Genomic DNA, 23,507 nt, shown 5'->3' with positions numbered 1-23,507 from the left:
TTGCTATTTAAAGAAAAGCAGCCACTGTTTCAGCTCCCCTGTACACACGCATGCACGTATGCACACACACACACCTACGGGAAAGAGAGCGATTCAGCAACTGAAACTAACTAGAAACAAAAAGTGAAACCAATTTAACAAGTTCTACCGTGAATTAGGGTTAAAAAAATAAGTCCACACTGAACGGAGCCTCAGGGCTGACAAGCCACGGGTTTGTGAAGTCCCAGTCCCAGTAAGTGGGAGGGAGGCATTAGTGAGCGGGTGGGGCAGCAGGGGGCGCCCCTCCCCCCGGGTAGTGCCCGTGGCACAGCGCTGGTTATGAAGACAACACTAGTGCCAGCAGCATATGCAAAGGAAATATGCATGTGTATGTGTACGGATATATATATATATATATATTTAATATGATTGTTTTTTCTCTTGACACCATCCTTTCGAGACCTACTTGGAAGGGGAAGATCATCGGGGGCATCTATTACGTTACAGGCAGAAAACAACCCAAACAAAAGAAAACGGTCACAGAGTTAGAGCGGCTTCGTGCAGTTCAGTGCCACCATGTAGCTCTCACGGCTACTGAAATTCCCTTTGCTGGTGATGGGTCGGGCCAGGTCCTTTTGCTCCAAGGACCCTGCGTAGACCTGGTGCTGCTTTCCCAGTGCAGCCAGACCCCCTTTCCCAAGCTACCTGGCGTGTCCCACGCGAGTCCCCTCTCTGCAGCCTTACAGTGGCTCATGGTAAATGTGTGTGAGGGGGGAGTCTCTGAGCTGAAAGCAGTGACCCTCTGGGGAGGCATGGGGTGCAGTGGGGAGGTCTCCCCGCGGGCTGGGAGTCCGTCCAGGCTGGGGCCCTGTGTACACGACACTGGCCTTGTGGGGGTCTGCTGTCGCATCCGTCAGAGTCTCACCGGGCCGCTGAGTGGGAAAGTCGTACGGGGAAGGGACACCTGAGGGTGCTGGCAAGGTGAGGGTCCCCACCCAGCCTTGGGTGTTGGGGACCACTTTGATGACACAGGCGTTCTTCCTGGCAGCAGGGCCCCCAGCCTCAGTCCCCTGCTCCATGAAGGGTGTGGCGTACTCAGGCTCCGGTGGCAGGGGCTCTGCGTACTCGTGGTACTTCCCCGGCACGTCATAGTGGTTCATCACCAGTGGGAGCGTGTAGCCTTCGTCAAGAGCGGGTTTGAAGGTGGACGGGGCTGTCTGGCTGCTGGGGCTGACCTGGACCACATCGGGCTCAGCATATTCTGCAAAGGAAGAGCAGCACAGGCTTGAAGAGTTGCAAGGCTCGAGGTGGATGGCCCTATGCAGCTGGCAGAGGCTGGTCAGACTGAGCTATGAAGGGCTTGCTAGCTGCCCTGGTTTTGCCCCTATCCAGATGCTTGCTGCTCCAGAGAAGAGGCAGCTCGCTGGCCCTTCCAGGCTTCCATCAAGCTGAGAGCTGGCTCAGCTGGTGCAGGCGAGGCCTCAACACTCAGCCACTGTGTTCAGTCAGTGTCCCAGTCCCCTGCCCTCCTTCTGCCTGGCTGCCCCTTTTGTAGGGACAGCGCTGCCATCAGCTGCACCAGCACCCAGATGTTGGCTGCTGGACTTGGGCCTGTTCCCCTCCCCAGCTCTGAGCTTGAGGCTGTTGTTCGCTCCTCGAGGAGGGAAGTCAATGGGCCAAGTGTTTCAGCCCGGCTGTGCTGGGTGGTAATTAATGGGCACTCTCACTCCTTCCTTAGCTATGCTGCACAACCGGCAGCCGCAGCCCTGAACAAAGTGCCAGACAAACAACACCTGCCAGTGGGAATTAACCCTCTGTGCCTCTTGCCCAGAGGCCAGATGAGTGATTATGGGGAGGAGATCAGCTGGGGTTGGACAAAGGGCTGGAAAACCTATGGAGCAGGAGCGGGGGGACCACACACATCCGCACTAACAAAGACACACAGAAGGAGCAGGCATGCACATATACAAGCCCAGAGACGCACTGTTCTGGCTTCTTGGTTCCCCTGCCAGACAAGGCCAGCAGGTGCAGAGGCAAGGGTCCCCAGCTCTCTGTGCCTCAGGCAGAGCAGCCTCTGACGCAGGAGGGAGGGAGGCCTAGTGGAGGGACCCTTGGTTCTGCCCTGCTGCTCGGGCCCTTGGTAGCTGGCACAAGTTAGGGCTGCTGTGAGCTGCACAGGGGAGCTGGCAGGATTGCCAGCTGACACCGGATGGGGAAGGGAGAAAGCTGCTCTTGCTTGATCCCACTATTGAGCAGAGGGCTGCAGTGCAGACCTGAACTAAGACAGAGAAAGGGGCTGGGTTCATAAACCCCCACCCCTGTCACCCAGCATAGGGGTGCACAGAAACACACACACTCTAGCCATGCCTCAAAGGGAAGTTTTGTCCCCTCACAGCTGCCAGAGAAGCTGCCCCGGTGCAACTCCATTATCTGCAGCTGATCTCAATGCCCTCTGACCCCTGGTCAAGGTGTACTTGCACCTGCTAAGCCTCTCTGCAGGAGGAGAGAGCACCAATACAGCTACTCTGAGTGCCAGTCCTGCCTTGCCAGTCTGGGCTTGAAGCATACTTGGACTACCATGGCTACCCCTCCAGGGCCAGCAGATTTCAGCCTCTTTCCTCCCAGCCCCTTAGTTCATCTCCTCTTTGGGTAAATAGCCCTGCCCCCCTGGGATGGAGGTTGTGCCCCTGCCCACTGCCAGCAGCTCTGCATTCTCCACAGACTCCTGTTCTCTCTGCTGGCAAGAGGAAAAACAACTGATCGTAGATCTAGTCCTTGCTGGTTCATGTGTGTGGGTAGTAGACTGCATGGCCTGCATATATGCAGGTTTAGACTAGGTAGGAGGCTGGGAGTTGGGACTTGTGACTTCTATTCCTGCTTCTGGAAACCTGGGATCCATTTAAAGAACTGCCACTGACTCAGTATGTGACTTCGGAAAATCACATTGCATCTCTGGGCCTCAGTCTTCCCACCTGTACAACAGGGCTAATGATGCAGACCCACATGCAGGAACGTGCGAAAAAGACCAGCTGTTGGCCCATAAGTATAAAGAGCTGCTGTGCCAAGGGTTAAGGGAAGGGGGTTCCCTTGGAAATCTCAGTGCATCTGGCTTGTCTTGTCTAGACTGATGCTGTCTGGAGGGGGAGCTCAGGTAGATGGGGTGGTGGCCTGCTGAGGAAGCTCACCTGCTTGAGCTCTATGAAGCCAGAGCAGGCCCTGCAGATGGGGCAAGGGGAGGGCAGGGATGTAGTACCAGACCTCTGATTAAACACCCAGCTTCTCAGTTACCTGGTGAATGAGCCCTGTTGAGGTCCCCCGGGGTCCCCGACATTGGGAATGAAGTCAGCTCCGAGCTGGGTGGCTGCAGGCTCCCCAGGGAACACACTTGGCTGCACTCTGATTTTGGGTACCCTACGGAGAGAAGCACCTCAGGCATGAGCTGCATATGGGTCCGGAAGAAGGATGGGCCAGTGCTCAGGGCATTAGCCTAGGACTTGGGAGGCTTGGGTTTACCTCCCTGCTCTGCCACCCGCTTCCTGTGTGCCCCTGACCAATTCACTTAGTCTCTCTCTGCCTCAGTTTCCCCTCTGTACTATGGGGATTATGGCACTGCATCACCTCACAGGGTTGTTACCAAAATAAGTGCATTAAAGACTGAGGTGTTCAGATCCTGGGGGGTCTGAACAGTTCCTGGGGGGTATCTCATATGGAGAAAAAGCCCTACAACTGCAGGGCTCATCAGGACCCTGGTGGCTCTGTAAAAGGAGACTGCTTCTGAACACTAGCCCAGTGTAGGGTCATGTACTCAGCAGCAGAGAGAGTGAAATTACCCCTGCGCAGGAGACCAGCACAAGACCCAGGCCTCAACTGCACCCAGGGGATTCCCACCCTCATTGAGAAGCAGCCTGGCCGAGGGCTTGAACTGGCTCTGCTTTTGTTGACACCCCTGCTCAGCAGCCTGCCAGCTGCCAGCAGGCTCATTACTCTGGTAACATCATAATAACCCATGCCTGGTGCCCGACCCTCCCGGGTGCTTTGGGAAGTCCCAGGCAGGCTGTTTGCCACCCGACTAACCTCCCAGTGGGTTATTTCACACTGGAACTAAGGCTGCACGTACCTGTCATCAGGCTGCAGTTCAGATCTGCTGTTGTCTTCCTGCCAGAAAAAGAGAAGGGAAACAAGGTAATCGGACAGCTGCTCTGCAGCATCTCAGCATGGAGGGGCTGGACCGTCTCCGTGCCACAGGAAGCCACCACATGCTCCCAGTCATTAATTGCAGCTCAGAGCAGCCCATTCACCCTGAACCAGGCCCAGGTGGAAACTGGCTTTGAACCAACTTTGCCCTGCAAACTAACACCAAGCTTTGTGACAGCCACAGCTTCCCAGGCACTGCCCCTGGGCACCTTGAGGGCAGCTGGGAGCACACAGGTGAATTCACAGCTACTCAAGCGGTGCCCAAAAATCACAGGGTGATCATAGGCCCGGGGAGCCAAGAGTTCCAGCTGCACAGAGCTCTGGTGCCATATTCCTGATCACTTGTTGCAGACAGAAAGTGCCCTGAAAGGCTGAATCTTGCTGCTCCATCTGCAAACTCATGGTATGCAGTAACTGGATCCCAGTTCGCTGGAACTGGCCTGCACACAACTGTCCGAAGTGTTGCTCTCTGCCACATGAGACAAAGACAATTTTCCTCTGGGTGCCCCAGTAGCTGATCTGCTTTCTCCTTGACCTGCAGTGAATGGTCAAGGACTTCTGTGGGGAGCTGTGAAGGATGCAGAGAGAAGATTGCCTTTGAACATCCTTGGGAACGTTGTTGTTGCTATTGGAAAGGAGGGATGTGATAGTCTGATGGCATGGAAACAAATGCAACAGCACGGTGTAGCGGTCATGGCAGGGCACTGGGAGCCAGGACCCCTGCTGGTTTCTATCCCAGACTGTGTCATGGACGTCTATAGTGTGGCGTACCTCACTCTGCCTTTCTGAGCATCACTTTCCCCCTCAATGAAGTGGGGAGAATAATCTAGGTTGTACAGGTTCAGCTGCTTGCTCAAGGTTTGGGTGGGGGGTGGGTGATTTTCTTCTCAGTGGGACAAGAGTCCCAGAGGCTGAAAGGGCTGCAGCCAGGTCACCAGCGGGAAATGCCTGTGCACCTTGGCTGCTGGGTAGCATGGTTTGAGAACACAGGTCCCAGGTGCAACTGTGCTCAGATACTATTACCGCAGGTGAAGTCCTAGGAAAGCAGCTCTTGCATCCCTGAGCTGGACAAAATCCAGACTCCACCTCCTTGTGCAGACATGATCCTCAGAGGCATGTCCTGTGGGGATTGCCTGGTGCTGGAACAGCCCTGCTCTGTTATTTCGGGCAGAGGGCTGCTTATTGGTTTTGGCAAGCCATCGAGGGCCACATGACAGGCAGCCAGGAGCAGATAAGTATTAATTTTCTAAATTTTTTAGGGGCCCCGTGGGCTGGATAGAATGACCTGGCAAGCCGCATCTGGCCCACAGGCCACATTTTGCCCACCCCTGCCATAGAGGCTGGTTACATGGGAGAGTGCCTGACTGCCCCAGGGAGAGGGCTCACTCACTGACTGATGGGGAGGAGGCACGGAGCATGGGAAAGGAGAAAAAAGGCAGCAGGGCAGAGGCCAGGAAAAATGCCACTTACCTTTTTTTGCGGCACAGAAAAGCCAGCAGCAAGAGGCTGGAGGAAAGCAGCACAAATCCCCCGATAAGCAGCATTACCAGTAACAAGGAGCCTGGGGAAGGAAGCAGGAGGTGAGCAAAGAGCTCTGCATTCAAGGCAAAGGGCTACATGATGCCTGTTCCTTGCAGAGCACACACAGGACACAGGCTTCACTCCACCACTGCAGACGCATGGGGTGCTTATACACGAGGCTGCTCCGTTGCACTGTAATTACAGTGTGTCGGAGCAGACATGATTAATGATGTCTGCTGGAACATGGTAATTACCGTGCTCCAGCAGACATCAGCATCCCTGCACTTGAAAATGGCAGCAGGGGCCCTTTAATTAAAGCTCATTTGATGAGCTTTAGTTAAAGCACCCCCACCACCATTTTTAGAGCAGGGACGCTGATACACAAGACAAGACACTTGGGTGCTTAATTAGAACGGCTTTGCACACCCTCCTGGAGTACATGTATAAACACCCACAGAGCTCAGCTGGAGCCCTATTAGAGCTACAGGCTCCCTCAGCTGAGAGTGGGGGTGCAGATCCCTGCTTATTACCAACAAAACATGAAGCCAAATTCTGCTCTTGCACCCACTCAGCATCAGTGCAACCCCACTTTCTTCAGGGGTGGCTCTGAGTTTACCACAGTGTAGTGATACTGGCTTCACTGGGATGACTCCTGAGGTCACCCAATTTGAGAGTTTTGGTGGGGAGCGAGTTAAAAAAACCAACCCCCATGGGGAAATATTCCAGGAACCATGTCACATTAGCAAGAATTGCTTGAGCTTCTCCTTCACATTCTCCTTAGGGCGGCCATCATAGAGGACAGTCTGGTTGTCCTCTGTCCTCTATTGATACAAAATCCAACGCCTCTCTGTCCTATAATTTTCTCTTGAAAGAGAAAAATAGAGGACATAAAGGTGTCAGGTTTCGTATCAATAGAGGACAGAGTAGCAGAAAACCAGAATGTCCACTATGATGGCCACCCTACTCCCCTTCCTATTACAATGCACGTCTTGGGGAAAAGACTCTCAGCTGACCTTTGTTCCCCTGCCCCTTGCAATTAATAAGCAGGTGCTTGCTGTGTAGTTAAGTAAACTCAAGGGGACAAATTCTGGCTGAAGAGGATTGGAACAGAAGGGATACGTCTTAATGACTTGTCCAGAGAGGAAGGGAGCTGTTCATGGCAACCCGTGATCTCAGCTGAGCCATTGTAAATGCAGCATAACTCCACTGAGGCCTCAGCCTTGCTCCAGTGACACTAGTATTACTGGCTGGGGATTCTGGCTAAATACTCATTTATTTAAGGGCCTGAATCTCTTCTGAAAGGGACAAAACTGTGAAAGTGATGCCCTGGACAGGAATTGCACCTTTTGCTGTGGTCAGATTTCTCCCATCTCTTCTCAGTTTATTCCTTTCCCTTCCACATGATGCAAATACTGCTTCCCCTTAGCCCAGCCTGGTAGGCGCTCGGGGAAACTGCCTTTTGGAGCAAGGCTGGGGCTTGTAGTTGTCCCTTGTGTGACTGATCTTGCTCTCAGTGACACTGGTAGATCAGGGATGATTTTAGGGAAGTCAAGGAGTGCCCTGGATCTTCAATGTGCTGCCTGAGCTCTAGTTTATTAGGGAGGGATTTTCAAAGGCCCAGGTGGGATTTGGTTGCCAAAGTTCCAGTGGGAGCTGGAAGCCCTGCTGCCCCTTGAAAACCTCTTCCTTTCCCTCTTATTATTCCCACATTGTTGATGGGGGAAACTGAGCACAGAAGTTGAAAGTCTGCTTTAATGAAAAAAAATAAGTGTGCAAGTGCATGAAATCATCTGTGCATGTGCAATGGCTATGCGAGTCTGCACACCACTAGCCAATGACAGAGTCCTAGCCACCTGGGCTTACCAGGACAGGATCTGGCATGTGAATGTTGGTGTATGAGTCACACTAAATATCTCCTCCAGGTCACACTGAGAGAGTAGCAGAGCTGAGATGACTAATGGCGTCTCTCCCAACACCCCAGCTCAGACCACTAGATCACTCTGCTCCTCTCCCTGTAAATGCTCTGTGCTACACGTACCTGCCTTCTCCGGGTTCATGGCAACTCCAGGGATCGGGGTGTAATTCACAGGGACACTGGTTAGGACAGGCACCTCTTTCGGGGCATTGTGCACTGCAAAGAATGAATAGTCAGCTCCTTACCTTAGGTCTGCGACCTGCATCAGCCTGCTCTATCCTGCCCCTTAGCACACCAGAGAGCTGGTGCGCACACAGCCCTGTGTGGGAGCTGGTGGGGGTGTTGTGCCCTCACTCTCCAGTCTGATTTAAATGTGGCTGATGGTCTCTCATGGGGAGATTTCCCAAGGGGAGCCTGGTCTTTCCAAGCCTGACCCCTTGCTGATGGTCCCAGCACTTGGCTTTGTGGGAACAGGTTACAGGTCCAGAAAAAGAGTCAGGCCTTGCCATAGACTTGGGCTAAAAGCTGTCCCCAGGTGATCCTAGCTGTCAAAAGGTTGCTGCTTGTTCAGGCTAGGGAGTGAATAGCAGCTGGCCATTGAATGATAGTGGCTCCAACCTTCCCTGTTGGCTGTGCAAATGGGTGCACCTTAAACAAGGTGGCCCAACGGGCTGCTAGGCTTGGGAGAGCTTTGGACTTCAATTGTATCTCCCAGGTGTAATGCAGCCATCTCTGGGTGCCAACCCAACTTGTGCAGAGAGACTCTAGGGAGCTGGCTGGGGACATGGACTCTTCAGTCAGGCTGTGCAGCTCCCAGCTGGACTCCAGACTCACCATAGGGCCGAAGGGCCCGTATTCGTGCCATCTGACATCCCAGCAGTGCCACCTTCAAGGCTATCCTCTGATTCCAGCTCTCGGGCATGATGCGTAGGTAGCGAGCCAGGATCGGGGGGATGAACGTGTTGGAGACTTCTTGGTGGCTGTTGGCATTTCCCTCAAAGACCTGGGGTGAGACAGGACAACAAAGGGATCAGCAGGACAAAGCCCCAGGAAGCATCTAGCACAGACATCCTAAAACACCCACTCTCCCTTGGCATGGGAGAGACTGGGCATGGGTCAGTCTGACCAGTCACATTAGGGTCACTTTTGATTGGTGTCTGTAGAGCTCCAGAAAATTCACACCGGTGCAATGAGAGCAGAGTTCAGCCCACAAGCTGGTCTCATCTCCACTCAGGAGAGATCTCATCTCCACTCTCCCCCACAGCTAAGCTCCTTTGGCCCTTTACATCATCTCTCACCACTGGTGCAAACATCTTCTCCTCTGCAGCTCCCACCATCTAGAAAAACCTCCCAGGGCAACAGCTCTCTGCCTTCCTTCAGATCTCAGCTGGAAAAGCCCCCTTTCTCTCTTTCACTGCCAGTAACTGTTATTTAAGTATACTTGGGGATACACAAGGGGTAGGAAGAGAAGTGGCTGGAAGGAAAAGGTCCCAGATCCTTACTCTCCAAGGTGTATTTCTTACTCTTACATACACACACAGAATGGGAAGAGCCCCAGGGGTTTTCTTCTCTTAAGAGGGAGTGGAGAGAACTTTGCTACGATCAGACCTTTTGTGTGCTCAGACAGACAGATTTTCTTGAAAACACACACAGCGCTTTGTATCTTTTTTCAAGTCCTGTTTTTGTTGCCTTTTCAGTGTTAAGTTGATGGGCTGCAATGGGACTAACTGAACGGGGAGACATCGTGTTAGATGGCTGGAGCACAGGGGCTTGCAGAACCAGGATTCATGGGTTCTGTTCTCAGCTCTAATGACAACCTATTGAGCGGCCCCAGGCAAATCACTTAGACTTCTTGTACCTCAGCTTCCCCATCTGTAAAACAGGGATAATACTGTGAGGATTTCACCAGTGTCTGTCTCCACTATTGCCTTCCGATGGATGGAACCAGGGCTAAGTGGCACAGTTCCTGTACTTCTAACAAGCAAAGGGAATTCGCCTTAAGCTCTGCAGGTACTGGCCTGTGATTTCTGGAGCAGGAAGCTCTGGTGCTGTTCTTTCGGTCACTTTGAAATGCCAGGGGGCTGTGATATGCAGCATTTTGACAACCAGAAAGTCCCTATGAGCATTTTTACATGTGCTCTAGGATTGGGGGGGAATGTTTTAATTAGAGCAGCTCTTGGGTACCACTTTAATTAAAGCACCTACAGCGTCTTGTGTATTCAGCATCCTGCGCTTCAAAATGGTAGCAGGGATACTTTAACTAAAGCTTGTTTGATGACCTTTAGTTAAAGCACTCCCACTGCCATTTTGAAGCATGGGGATGCTGAATACATGTGACGCCGAGGCTTCTGGAGCGTGCTAATTAGCATGCTCCAGCAGACATCAGGCACGTGTGTAAATCCCCTATGTGACTACAACCTGTTATGATACTACCCTGAGTGAAGGGATGCTTAATTTATGTTTGCTCATCATATGAGAGCTCCAGCAAGGGAAGGTATCTCTAAGAGCCAGATGCTGATTTAGGTCATCTCAGTGTAAATCTGGAATAACTCTCTGTTTCCACTGGTATCATTTCAAGCTTACAGCAAAGTAAATAAGGCCAGCCAGAATCCGTCCCTAAGCACATACACTGAAATCAAGATTCTGTGGGGAAATAGCCCAGCCTCAGGTACAGGTTCTGTATCAGCCAGGGGGCAGTTTCTTTAATTCCTATCATGCTCTCTGCTCCCTCTCCACTGTCCAGCCACTGCCATCAGTGCAGACAATCTCACCTTGTCCTCCTGCCCACTGGTCGATCTGTAGGCTTTCCAGTTCTTTCCATCTCTGCTGGAGAAAACCCGGTAGGATTTCACATAGTAGTCATACGTATCAGTGGATCCCTTGGTTATAATTCCTGTAAACAGGCACAGTCAGAACAGGGCATGGCAACTGTGGATAGTCTCTAGGGATATGAAGGAGACTACTGACATTCACAGGGCTGAAATGGCTTCTGGGTTCAGCTTTGGGGAACAGAGATATGGGCCTCATGTCTGGTCTGATCGGACTGCACTGAAGGCAAAGGAACTAAACAGGAGGTGGGGTCAGGTTAAGAACAGAGCAATATCCCCTTTTAACAGAGAAATACCCCTCATCCTTAGCACTGGAGCAACGGTGAGTGATAAGGTAGTGGTTGGTACAAGAGCCAGGACTCCTGGGTTCTTTTCTGGGAAGAAGCATGAATAGGTGACTGGGAGATGGGAATTTCAGCCAGTCAATCACATATGATTTTGGACAAATCACCCCCCATGTCTGTGCCTCAGTTTCCCCATCTGTACAATGGGCACAGCGGCACTGCCTCAAGGGTGGGGCTGATGCTTTGCAATCCCTTGAAGAGAGATCCCGTCATGCAGGGCAAAGTCATTACTAAGTTCCTCTCTCCTTCCAGACATCTTCTGCTAGGAATTTAAGAAAAGCCTGACGTCGTGTCTTTTGCCACCTCATGCTACAAGCTGTGGAGACACAGGCCCTGGAAAAGTTTTGAGACCAACAGGTTGAAATATTTAACCCCTCTAGAAGCCAAGTCCCTTCTCTCTGCCCAGGATGATGATCAGATAAGCCCCAAACCCTGCTCCCTGCCTGCATTCCACTCAGCCTCCAGCCGACCGCCTTACAATGCCTCCATTTTCCTCTTTCCAATTAACAAGCACATTCTGGGCCCGCCAGACAAAAGCCCCAATTTTTGTCAAGGCTCTCAAAACAAAAGCCGTTTGCTGGCAGCTGATGCAAGAGCATAATATTAACTTGTTCAGCTGGGAGATGGTCCTACCCTGAGATAGCAGGGGGAGAGGGGCACGGGGGGAGAGAACAGAGCCAGGGATAGAAAAAAGCAAGAGAGAAAAGAATGAGAGAGAAGAGAAAGATCAAAAAACAAAGAGAGAGATAGAGAGGGAAGAAAAGGATGGAGTGAAAGGGAGAGCTGGAGAAATGAATTCTGTGGGCCCTGACACCTTGCATGCAAACTGGCTAGCGTCACAGGCAGGGCAGGAGGGGAAGGATCGGAGACAGAAAAGTCAACCTGGGGCGGATCGTGCTCTTAGTTATATTGGTAGAAATCTGGATTAGTTCCATTGACTCCAGGGTAGTTTCTGTTCCAGCATGACTCCACTGGCTTCAAAGGAGTTAGAGCCAATTTTGTGCAAGCTCCCTTCTTGCTCTGCTTCTGTACAGCACCTAGCACAGTGGAGTCCTGTCCATCATGGTGCTCCCAGGCATGACAGCAATACAGATAGTAAGTAATGATTTACATTGGTCAGAGATCAGAATTGGCTCTGCTGCCGCCCCGCCTTTTCCTATGCTGCTCTGCATCTCATTTCATTTAAGCAGAGAATCCTTCTCTGAAAAATGCCTGTACTCTGGAAACTGGGGACTGCCCAGCCACCGGGGTAGAGGGCTCCCCAAATCCACCACCAGGGATATCTCCATTAAGGAGGTTGGGATCTGTTGGGACTATTGGAAGCAGAAGGAACATCCCACTCTGTGTGTACTAGGGAAGGCCTGTGGCTGTTGAGATGCACCCATTTCAGCAGAGCTCCTCCTAATGTATCCTGGCATAAATGGGGTCAGAATAAGGCCTACAGTGGCTAGATTCTGTCTTCAGTTGTACTAGAGTAAATCTGGAATGACCTTCACTGAGAGTTACAGAGAAGTCCCCCAACTGAAGATCTGCCTCCTCCACAATGTGGACAATGGGGGTAAGGTAATCATTTTTACCCCTGCTGAGAAGTTGGCCCTGTACCCTCTGCTTCAGCCCTGGAGGAAGAGAAAGATTCTGATACTTACTGACCTGTGATGTTCTTCCTTCCCCCCAGGTCTATCTCGAGCCACTGTGTGTCTGCGCTGGGATCAGCAGCCCAGGAGTACCCACTGGTGCTCAGAGCCGCCCGCTCGGCCGTCCAGAGTTTATACTGCCCCATGGCAGTCACCTCATGCCAGGAAGAGGAGGCGTTGAAGCCAGCTGGTTCCAGGGGATCATCACAAGCTGGAATTGGAAAGGGAGAACATGAAAGTCTCCCCAGGAGGCCAGTGCCAACACAGGCTGCCTTTCCTCCTTGTCCTGGGTGGTCCCCGGGGCAGCCGTGGGGAGCAGGGGGTAGTGGCTCAGCATCACGTGCTGGAAGGGAGTGTGGCGAGGCTTAATGAGAAATGTCTGTCTTTGACAGGGCACCAGGTTGGGGGAAGCCTCAGCAAAAGGCTGGCCGATCTGTTTGACTCAGCATTCACTGCTGGGGAAGCTGCCTACTACCTCTTGCTAACTCCTCTCCCACCCTGCTTCCCTCCTCCTCGCTGACAGCTAGCTCCAGCACTGTTATGGGAAGGGAAGGGCTCTGTTCCCAGGCTGTGGGCCCAGAGACACAGTTCTTCCAACCCAAATGCACAGGGAGATTCCTCTACTCCAAATGAGATGGTCAAGCTGTTCACCAGGCTTCAGCAGGCAAAGGTCACTGTGAGGAAAGGATACTGAGGCTGCAAAATGCGCAACCTCCCCACATACGTTCTGGCCTGATTACTGCTTACATCACTTTGAACCCCTGGGCCAAGTGCTCAGCAGGTGTAAATTGGCATGGATCCAAAACCTACAACAGTGAAATGCTGATTCACATCAGTAGCTAAGACCTGATTTACACTCAGGCCAGGAGATCTGCTCTTGTTCCTCACAAAGCAGATGGGGCAGGGGAGTTGGGCTTATCTGAGGACAAAGGGAGACTGACGTACCTTTGTGAAAAACAAGGCGCTTTTCAGACAGGGATCCCCTATTTGAAGAAAAATAGATGGAAGTTATAAAACAGTGGGGAAAGGCGCTGGTCTCACAGTGGAGTCGATCAGCCATCCCACTGCTGACAGGAGCGGAGCCACCCTCCCCTCCTGCCCGGGGTTTGGTATAACATTAGCCCCTACAGTCCCTGAAGCTCTTCCAGATTTGTCTCAGGACAACTAAGGGCAGAAAGGGACAGAGGGGCTAAGGTCTTCTCACACATTGATGCCATCAATGTCAGCGGCTTTCCTCCTGATTTATACCAGTAGGAGCAAGACGAGAGTCAGGCTACGTGCCAGAGGGAGAGACCCAAAGCAACAAGTTTTCCTTCCCGTAACACCACGGCAAGTCAATCTGACCTAAGAAACTTAAGCTACGGGTGGCCAGCCACACTCGGCATGAAGAAGCACAGCTCCCCACTTCCATGGAACTGCATCCACGCTTTGCACGTGCCCCCTCCCGCACTCCAGCCCCGGGCCCGGCCCCGGCCCCGGCCCCGGCCCCGGCCCCAGCTTTCCTGGCCCTTGGCCAGTGATGAACCCTGGCTCATACAAACAAGACTGGACCCCACTGAACTAGTGCAGAAAAGTGCTTGCTCCACTAGGCTCAGTTCTGTGCTCTGCATCTGATGAGACGCAGCTTGGCCCTGTTCACATCAGCAGCCTGACTGGGCTCAGGTAGGGTTGCTGGGGAGAAGAGGCTGTCCCGATGCTGCTGACATATCCCAGAGCAAGTCTCTGTCTTGGCAAAACAGCAGCTAGATTCTACTGGACCACTTCAGTCCGAACTGGCTTCAGTGACTGGTTATGAAAAGCAGCACTCCTGTGCTTTTATATTCATCTGAAGAGCTTTACACTCATTCAGGAGCAGATGAAACCTCACATGCCCTCCAGGCCCATAATATAAATGAGTATCACTATGCCCATTTCAAAGATGGGAAAAGAGCAGCACAGAGATATCCACTGCCTTGCTCATTGCTCATGCTCAGGGTCACACTGCAGGTTAGTAGCTGAGGTGAGAACAGGCCCAGAGTCTTCCAGGGCCCCAGTCACTGGACACTTCAAAGAAAGTACAGGCCAAGTTCTGCAGGCATTGCTTACCTAAACCTGCTAGAGCCTTTAGCCTGAATAAAAGCTGTAAGATTTGGTCTCCTCCCATTTTGATCTGCATTTTGCCCCCCAGGAACAGTGGGCCAGATCATCCCTCAGCATTAATCAGCCTGGTTCCATTGGATTAATTTATTCCAGCTGTAGATTTATCTCTGGAGGACAAACTGGTCCAACTGTGGCTGCTCACTGACTCATCAAGGATGCTGGCTACTCACCTCTTGGAGTGGAGTCCGTTGGCAAAGGCTGATTCATAGAGGGTGATCCCTTTCTGCCGTGACAGAGTGACCTGCCCTCCCAGCTCATCCAGGATCACTCCGGCATGGACAGCTGCTTTGCAGAGAACTGAGGTCTGGCAGGAACAGGGAAGCAGTGAATAGAAGGGAGAAAGAGAAAAAAATCCCCTGTAAAAGAACTCAGCCCCGTCCATCCTGAATGGGACAATTCCCCAGAAGAGAGGGGGACAGATCTCTGGTCACATGGGTGTAAGCCCAGGGCAGCACTATCTATTTCAGTGACTATTACTATTTAATGACCAGTTCTGATCTTATGCCAGTATGAACTGGGAGTAACTTCATGGAAGAGAGATCAGTATCAGGCCCTTTCTCAGGCAAATTTAGTCTGGTTTCAAGAACAGCAGGATGACAGCCCTGGACCTGGGAGGTCTCCATGTAACCACTGATCAGACAGAGCAAGAGGCTTCTCTACACAACCTGCCAACCTGCTGGGGCTAGAGGAACACCTGGAATTCACCCTCCAGGGCCCACTGAGCCCTGTCCTCTCTGCTGAGACACCCGTAAGCAGTGCGTTTGTGCAGCCATGCTGCCCCTGTGGCACGGATGCCTCTCCATCCAGAAAAAGGCTCTTCAACGCCCACGCCACACCAAATCATCTCAAGTCAGTGATGGCCGCAGCACTGAGGTTGGTACTTACATCTCGGTAGCCTTGGTTGGTGTTGCCCCAGATATCACCAGCTATTCCCTTGCAGCCTGCGGGGCAGTAAACACTGAAATACATAACAAATCATTAGTACCTGAATCAAGGTCTTGCTTCTTGGGACTCAGGGCCTTACTTTCCATTTTATTACTTCCTTGTAGCTATATCAGACATGAGTGACCCACAACCCTGCTAGCTGCCAGAACAGATACGGCTGTGCAAGGTCCTCTGAGATATTCAGTTTCCATGGCCCATGAGGCTCTGAGGCTACCAGAAAGGGTGAACTGTAATGATGTGCATTGAGGATCTAGCAGATTTATTCCACATGTCAAAAAGTGCCTCCCCCATGATAATGGGAAGAGCCTACAAACGATCTCCCATTAAAACCAGTCCAGACCTTTACATGCATTTTCACTGGCGCTCTCTGTCCCTGCTGTATTCATACTGTGCAGGCATCCTACCAGTCAAGTCCTCTGGCAGGGAAGGGCCTCACCCTGGGGATTTTAACCACATCCTGTAGAGCATTCACAGGAAGAGAACTGTCAATTTATAATGCAACTATTCCCACCAGAAACCCCCAAACGGGCACAGAAATGAGCATGTGACCCATGAGTCCAATCAAAATGAGCTTGGAGTCTAAATATCAGATACGACAACAGAGCAACAGGTAGAGAATTGCTGGCAGATAGTAGATGGAAGATCCTCTTCACTGGATTTTTCCAAGAAGAAGCTTGTTTGGGAGAGTATAGGAATAGTGCATGCTACATTCACGCAGGGGGGTGGACTACATGACCCCTGAGGTTCCTTTCAGCCCTACAGTTATGATAAATATGGGGGACATCACTGACCAGCTGTTGGGCAAATCTGTACCTAGGAAAGGAGGAAATATTTGTCAGATAAATTATTCACCCATGTAGTGAATCAGCTGGTGGGTGGCTAATAAGCATGAATAACCCCCAATTATTGCATCTTTCATTGGATGAGCTCATAGTGTTGTACAGTGATTAATTAAGCTTCACAATTCCCCTGAGGGAGAGGCATAACCCCTATATGACTGGGTTGAAGGGAGTGAAATGAGGAAAGGGCAGTTGTGGGGTGGGGACGTGACTTCCCAAAAGCCTTTAGTCAATGGCAGAATTTGGCTCAGAATCCAGAAACTCTGCTTCTACCATCCTGTCTGCACTAAGGAAATGCACTGTCTATTGTCCCAGGCTCTCCAGATTTCCTCTTCCCCAGTGTTACTGTGCTGAGGTCAGCAGAGTCACCTTCCCACTGGATTGGATCCACAATAGCTCATTTTGAGAAAAAAGCATCTTTCCCTAGAACCCCACTCACCTGATCTGTTGTTGGCTGTAATGGGTGCCCTTATCCAAACAGGAAATCAGTTCTAGAAGATAGAGAGAGAAGCTAGTGGGTCAGTGAACTCAGCCCAAGCCCACAGGGATCTCCTTGACCCCTGGCAGGCTCCTCTGCTGTTTGCTACAGTGACAATATGGCAAGACAGGCCCTGAATCTGAATCTGAATCGTCATAGAGCAGCTTCACATAAACACTGTCACATTAAGTGCGTCAAGTCTCTCCTGATTTACATCCAGGGTCATTTGGTATAGATCCTAGCACAGGGGGTAGTAAAAAAAACCCCCCTTGTTATTACTATAACCCCCACCCCGTCTCAGAGCTGTCCAACAGCAGTGTACAATCCAGACAGCTCACGTCATGCCCAGGGAGCAATGCCATATTACATGGCAATTGTAACACCACCAGACATTTGCCAAGGGCCACTGTAACTTCTCACTGACTTCAAATCGAGTGGCCTCAACTTTGGTTAGCTTAGTCTGATGGCCATCTACCTGCTTAGGCTGCAGGCTCCTTGGGGCAGGGACCATCTGTTTGTTCAGCATCTAGTGTAGTGGAGGCCAGGTGCATGGCTGGGGTTTTGAGATACTGCTATGACACAGATGATTCTGGATGTGGCCCTCCCCCATCAAATAGTTTATCCTCTCTTACATAGTTTGGTCTTATCCTCTCAACGCTCCTGGAAGGTCTGGAAATAGCTCTATGGAATAGTGGTCCAGAGATATTAAGTGATCTGACCAAGGTCACTTCAAGCAAGGTCTAGAGTTGAACCCAGAGGTTTCTGCCTTAATCACAAAGCCACCCTTCCCAGCAGCCCAAGGTCAGGCGTGGACAGAGGCTTTTGAAGCTGATGTGGGATAGGTTCTTAGGTTCACATCCTATCTGAGTCACATTCGCCTTTTTAGTGTTGGGAGGGAGTTTATCTCCATGAGTTCACCATGTCCTAACAACACAGGAGATTTTCATTTGAAAAAATGTGGGAACTGGGAGAAAAAGACAAGCCTTAAAGCTTCCATGTGGGCTCCAGTCTCCAACCTTTCCCCAGCTTTCAGACTTGTCCTGGATAGGCCAGCATGCTCCCAGCCCCTGCTCTTGTGGGTATCTTCCAGATGCCTGCGTTAATAACCATCCATTTACCCCATCATCCTGCAAGTTAGACACCTCTGCTAAAGTGACTTTTTCTTTCCAGAGTTGTTTTATTCGATGACCCAAGGATTTAAAGAAAAGGTTAATAGTGCCTCCCATATTCTTCTGTCAGGCGAGTATCACGATCCTTCTATTACAGAATGGGAAGCAGCCTGCTTCCTAGGGAAGACATTGGGACACCCAAGTTGTTGTTATTCTCCTCTTAGAAAGGAAGTTGCACACTGAAGCCCAGTGTCTTTGGATTCCCGGCAGTGTAACCCCCGCCACCCACTCTCCCATTCTTCCAGAAACCACAGAGGACTGAAGAAAAAGGTGACTCATGAATGTTTGCGGTGTAAACTCAGCAAACAATGTATGAGCCCTTCTCTTGAAAAATCAGGAGCCTAATTTTCACATAGGCAGCTACTCCTGGCAGCTTAATGTGGCTCTTAAAGGGAACTTGTACCCACCTTAAGGCTCTTTATATTGCCAGAATGGAGCAAAAAGGCTGCAGTGCAGAGGGAAGCAGGTACTCTGTACAAACATGCTTCCACAGAAAGCTCATGATGGCATTGTAAGGGATAGAGGATTCACAAGCCCAGGCGTGGGACAGCTGCAGTATTCCTGAGCGATGAAGGCATGGATCATGCATATCATCCCAAAGAAGAGCTCCTCGAACCTCCCGACCACACCTGGCAGGATTCTGCACAGGCCACCTGTGCCACAGCAAAGGTCTTAGCCACGCTGTTTAATTGGCCACTGCTAGCCTGTGGTTATCTGATCACATGGCACCAGCTTCCTCATCTCCAGCTGCTCAATGCATTTCAACAACAGAGACATTCAATATGTTCCTAAAGTTGCTTTGCCATGGGATCTACTGGTCAGGCTGACAATCCCATAAAGGCGTGATGTGGTCCCCAGTGGGAAAGGAGTTGTCCGTATGTTTCTGAATGGCAAGGGAGGTGCTTTTCACAACAGGACAGGACAACATCCTGAAAACAATCGTTCTCTTTAAATATAGAGCAAGAAGCCGAGACTCCCCTGCTATGCAGAACACCCATGGCACCATCACTGTGAGCATTCAGAAGGGCTGTTTGAATCCTTGGCCATGCTGGGAAAGGAGTTCTGAGTTTTTTAGGTGGGGGAAAATCCATATTTGGAAAGAGGAGGACATTTTTTATGGAAGGTTGGCAATTTTTTCCCCCATGGCAGCTGTTTGAATGTGCCACATCACAGCGAGAGCAACTGTTGGGATTTCCATGCATTGAACAGTATAAGGTGGCCAAAAGTGACTGATAAATGCAAATGTTACCTTATTTATCTATGCTCACATCCCCATATGCAGGGGTGTCCACATGATAAACTGCATTTGGCACATAGCTTTGCTGAAATGTTGCTTACTCAGCTCCTGCAATGTGTTGGAAAATTCCAGCCCCCCAAGCACTTATCAGATTCCAATTTTTTTAAACTACAGATATCTTTCCCCCTCTACACAACTATGGCATCCTCCCCCACACCCATCCCCTCCCATCCCACAGTGCAAAATTACATCTGCCCATGGGCCAGGATGGACTAGTCCAGTCCTGAACTAGGCTTAGGAGCTCATATCTTGGGACTTTGCAGTGTGGAACTGGAAGCTGAATACCACTGAAAAGGGTGTTTTCCACACCTTCGATAAGTTCCCAGTGTTCCCTCCCAGATACAGGATATCTTGTGGTATCGCACTTTAAAACTGTCACATTATTGCACATGGAGAAGCAAATCTTAATTATTTTCAGGGGTCTATTGATTTTAATTGTGCTCTCCCTGTGACCCCTACATGGATGAAGACTAAGACACCTGGCTTTGATGGTGGAATGACATATCAAGTGTTGCCAATATAAGACTGAAAACTCTTTAAATGAAATCCCTAAAACAGATTTGTTCCATGTATGGCAGGTTCATAACTTGTGATACTATGAGGCTAATTAAGGAGTTAATTGGCATAGACTTAGGGTGATCAGTGCTGCTTCATCGCAGCTTCAGCAGACTTGTCTGGCTCAAATGCAGGCCAAGAAACCTTCTGCAGAAGGCCAAAGCTGATGTAAGGAGGCCTGAAGTGTCTGGGCCACACACACAGTGTACTGATTTGTCGTTTAGCTCACTTGAGAGGAAGTTTATGCTCATAGTGCAAAGAGATGCTGGGCAGCATCAGTATCACAAATCCCTGATATGGGGCAGCATCACTGGTGGACTTCAGAGTCCTTTGTCCCCTAGAGAGAGGACTAGAGAAGATAGCCACCGTGATGGGTTCTCTTGGGCTGCCCATCCCAGCTTTCTCTGGAGCTCTCACAAGACTGTGCTGGGGACTATGAACCTCCTGCATGGACTCCAGACATCCTGGCGGCATTTCCCTGGCATGGCCTTCTGGAGCCATTTGGAGTAAGTGAGGAGGATTTGTGTTGAGCCCCCTTCCCCCATCTCAGGATAGCGGGGTCTCCCCTACCTTGGTGCTGGCTGGTGGCATAGGAAAGCAGGAAGCCGCGCCCTGAGCGGTGAGTGGTACTGTTGAACAGGATGGTCAGCGAGGTGGAGTTTGTCACCAGAACCTTTTGCATCGGCCTTGAATTCCTGCAGTATGGACCTGCCGAGGGAGAAGAAACATCTGATATCTGCAGGGACATCCACAGAAACCCTGAGGACAGGATATTCCTCATCCTCTGGGGCAAAGGCTTTTGCTTGCATTAGTTTGGGCCTGATTAACTGGAGTTGCTGCCAACTGTGGCCCCATTCCTGTGATGGTCTGCTCCTTTGTGTACCTATTCCATCTGCTCATCACCAGCCTCAGCAAGCCACAGCCACAGCCACAGCCACAGCCACCACATGCACCTGAAGCTTGCGACCTGAGGCTTCGGTAGAACAGGACTGATCAGAATCTGCCACCATTTTGCACAGAGCAAGAGAAAGGAGCCAAGGCACCTGGGTTAGAGAAAGGCTTGGGAAAAGATAAAAGCAGAGAGGTGGGAGCTGTGCAGAGCTCTACAGGCCAGGAGAACATTTTGGACAGGACAGAGCTGTTTGGGAGGCAGAGGAGGGCAGGGAAGAGGGGAGGGATGTGGTCCAGGCTGGAGGTGAAGGAGACTGGTAGTAAGACTGGAAGAGAGTGAGAGAAGAAGGGTGTGGGGTGGAAGAGGCACAGGCAAGGGAGAGGCCAAAAAAAGGGTAGCAAAGGGAGGAATTGTAGAGGGGTTCCCAAGCAATGACCAGTCTTCTGGCATGTCAGCTCAGAGTTTGGGAAAGCACCTGGTGGAGGCCAGAGCTGGTGTTGCTGCAACTTTGCAGCGGGCTCCTGAAATCAAAATCACCCCAATTGCTCCCATCCACCCATGACTTAGAATTCAGCCTCACTTCCACCAAAACCTAGAGCCAACGTCCTGCTGAGCAGGATTAAGCCCTCACAGAAAGACCAAACAAGAGTTGATTTTAGCTGAGGTGATGCTTAGGAGAGCATCAGCCCAGTGGGAAGCTGCCTGGGCTCAAAGTGCTCGGTTGCTCCTTGCACAGGGGCGGGGAGTGAGAGAGAGGGTGGCAGTGGGAGAGGAAAGGCTGCCTGCGGAGAACTCGTCTGCAGCATCATCTCCGACTGAGGCAGCCTGAAGAGATGGCCCAGCTGGGCAGACTCCTTTTGTAGCAATGAATCTGTTTCCTTCCCCCGAACCTCACGCTGGCTCAATGAGCAAAGGAGGTCTGCAGGGTGAGCTGAGATCCAGCACACTCATCTCTGCTGCAGAGGGTTTTCACAGCATTTGGTGCATTCCTTCATGCTCCAAGCCAGACTGAAAACAGGGCTCTTGGGGGCAGGCTGAGCCCCCATCAGCCTTTGGAAGGGGTCTTACACCCCTGAAGAGCTGGTGTCAGCCATGAGTTCAGGAGAATGCACCAGATGTATCTTCTTTAGTCTGGTGGTTCCAATCTCACCGGTATCACCGATAGACCAGAGGGATGCTGTAGGTTACACATGGGGCTGCAGCTCCCTGCCCCACAGAAGAGCACACCCATATAGCAGCACATCTAAATTGAAGACTCATTCACACCAACCCAGAGCCAAAGCAGCAGGATTATGAATAAGCTCCAAGACGTCTCATCTAGTTGGATCTTGGAAGGTTTTAGGTGGCACTGGTGTTCAGGAATCACTTTGTCCACCACTGAATTGCAGTCTCCTCTGAAGCAGACTGGGAGAGCTGCTGAACAGCGCACAGGTGCTCTGAACAATTTAGGATGGGAGTTGATGAATCTGGAGGTGGGTTCTGGTCCCCAGCATCCTGCAGGGGTTGTAGAAGATGCTTGGGCATTGACGTGCAGGGGCCAAAGAAAATGTTTGGGCACTGGAGGGAAGATATAATTGAACCTATACGGTGGCTGTCCTCAGTGAGGACAGTGAGAAAGGAGGGGAAGGCTAGGAGTCTTTAGTGTGTTTAGTCCTAAAGCTTAGGCTCTGCTCTGTTGATTTGAAAATTAGGCCCTTTATGGAGATCAGGTTTTGAGGGAACTGCCTGTTAGAAATGGAGGGAGCCCTTCACAGCTCTTATTTCAGGCTAAGACAGCTTGTCCCACTTGGAAGCTCTTCACAATCAAAAGGGCTAGAGACTCAGGGCCAAAACCTCTACTGGTGTCGGTCAGATGCACAGAAGTAGCCCGAAGGACACTAGCTGAGCCCTGCCCTTGTTGTTTTAGTGAAATATTTAACTTTGGCAGAATATGAGCCAGATCAATCATGCAAAGCCCAACTCTGTATCATTGGCCCTGGACTAAACAGAAGCTACCCCACATGCTATTGATTTTTCTGAAAGATCCACATCTCAGAGCTGGTGCCTCCGCCTTCAGTATCAGGAGGGGAAATGCCATCAGGTGGACAATGCCTGCAATCTCCAGTGTGTGAATGTGCTTCAGACCAGGCCAGATCCTCAGCCCATTTGACCAGGAGAAGTGCAGATTCCAGGGGGGCTCTTCAAACAGCTTGGCGCCTGCTTGCTCCCAGAGCCAGCAAAATATCCGCTCTCCTCCAGTTGTTCTGGTATGCAAGGCAGAGGCAATACAATTCAACTCCCACAGGGTTCCCAGAATAGCTTCTAATAAGGGCCTCTTAATTACATCATGTCTGCGGATCGGGTGACAGGCAATCCTAACTAACAGCTCTTATCAGGCTCCTACTTGCTGGATCAGCGCTCGCACCTCCCCCTGCCCCCTTCCCTGGGCTGGCCCCAGTGTAAAGTACTCTGTCAATGGAAAGAAAGTCCAGCTCACAAAGACAGATCAACAGATCAATACTGATTCATCTGACACCGCTGGAAGATGGTGGCTGGTGAAGGGGTCATCAGTTCCAGGCCCCCTCCTTTCCTCTTTACGTAAAACAAAGGACCAAGTCCATAAATCCTCCAAGCTTTGAACCGTTTAATCCCAATGAATTCGTAATATCCACCTCCCTGATTAAAACTGCAGCTTAACTAGGAAACAGACACAGAGAAGTGCCTGATGATGATTTCCCTCTGGCTCGTAGCAAGGTCAGTCCACAGCCCATCTGCATCCCCGCAGTCCATCCCCCTTCT

At 51.0% G+C, this 23,507-nt stretch overlaps 1 protein-coding gene across 1 annotated transcript in view; it reads right to left on the bottom strand.

The window, feature by feature from the left end:
* Positions 1-23,507, bottom strand: part of LOC149859472 (discoidin, CUB and LCCL domain-containing protein 1-like) — a 54,278-nt gene continuing 30,771 nt past the window's right edge. Inside the window, exons 3-15 of the mRNA XM_090058182.1 lie at positions 20,408-20,545; positions 16,778-16,829; positions 15,440-15,512; positions 14,725-14,858; positions 13,361-13,398; positions 12,432-12,626; positions 10,381-10,502; positions 8,444-8,612; positions 7,733-7,825; positions 5,644-5,734; positions 4,097-4,134; positions 3,268-3,390; positions 1-1,240 (exon numbers count right to left, since the gene is read on the bottom strand). Of these exons, the coding sequence (XP_089914308.1) occupies positions 720-1,240; positions 3,268-3,390; positions 4,097-4,134; positions 5,644-5,734; positions 7,733-7,825; positions 8,444-8,612; positions 10,381-10,502; positions 12,432-12,626; positions 13,361-13,398; positions 14,725-14,858; positions 15,440-15,512; positions 16,778-16,829; positions 20,408-20,545 (1,787 nt within the window). The 3' untranslated portion in view covers positions 1-719. The remainder of the gene's footprint in view (positions 1,241-3,267; positions 3,391-4,096; positions 4,135-5,643; positions 5,735-7,732; positions 7,826-8,443; positions 8,613-10,380; positions 10,503-12,431; positions 12,627-13,360; positions 13,399-14,724; positions 14,859-15,439; positions 15,513-16,777; positions 16,830-20,407; positions 20,546-23,507) is intronic.

This window comes from Crocodylus siamensis, chromosome 7 (genome assembly GCF_052110815.1).
Source record: "Crocodylus siamensis isolate JL-2025a chromosome 7, ASM5211081v1, whole genome shotgun sequence".
In the NCBI taxonomy this organism is placed as follows: Eukaryota; Metazoa; Chordata; order Crocodylia; family Crocodylidae; genus Crocodylus; species Crocodylus siamensis.
Note: the sequence above shows the minus strand (reverse complement) of the source record. Positions and strands in the feature narration are given on the sequence as shown.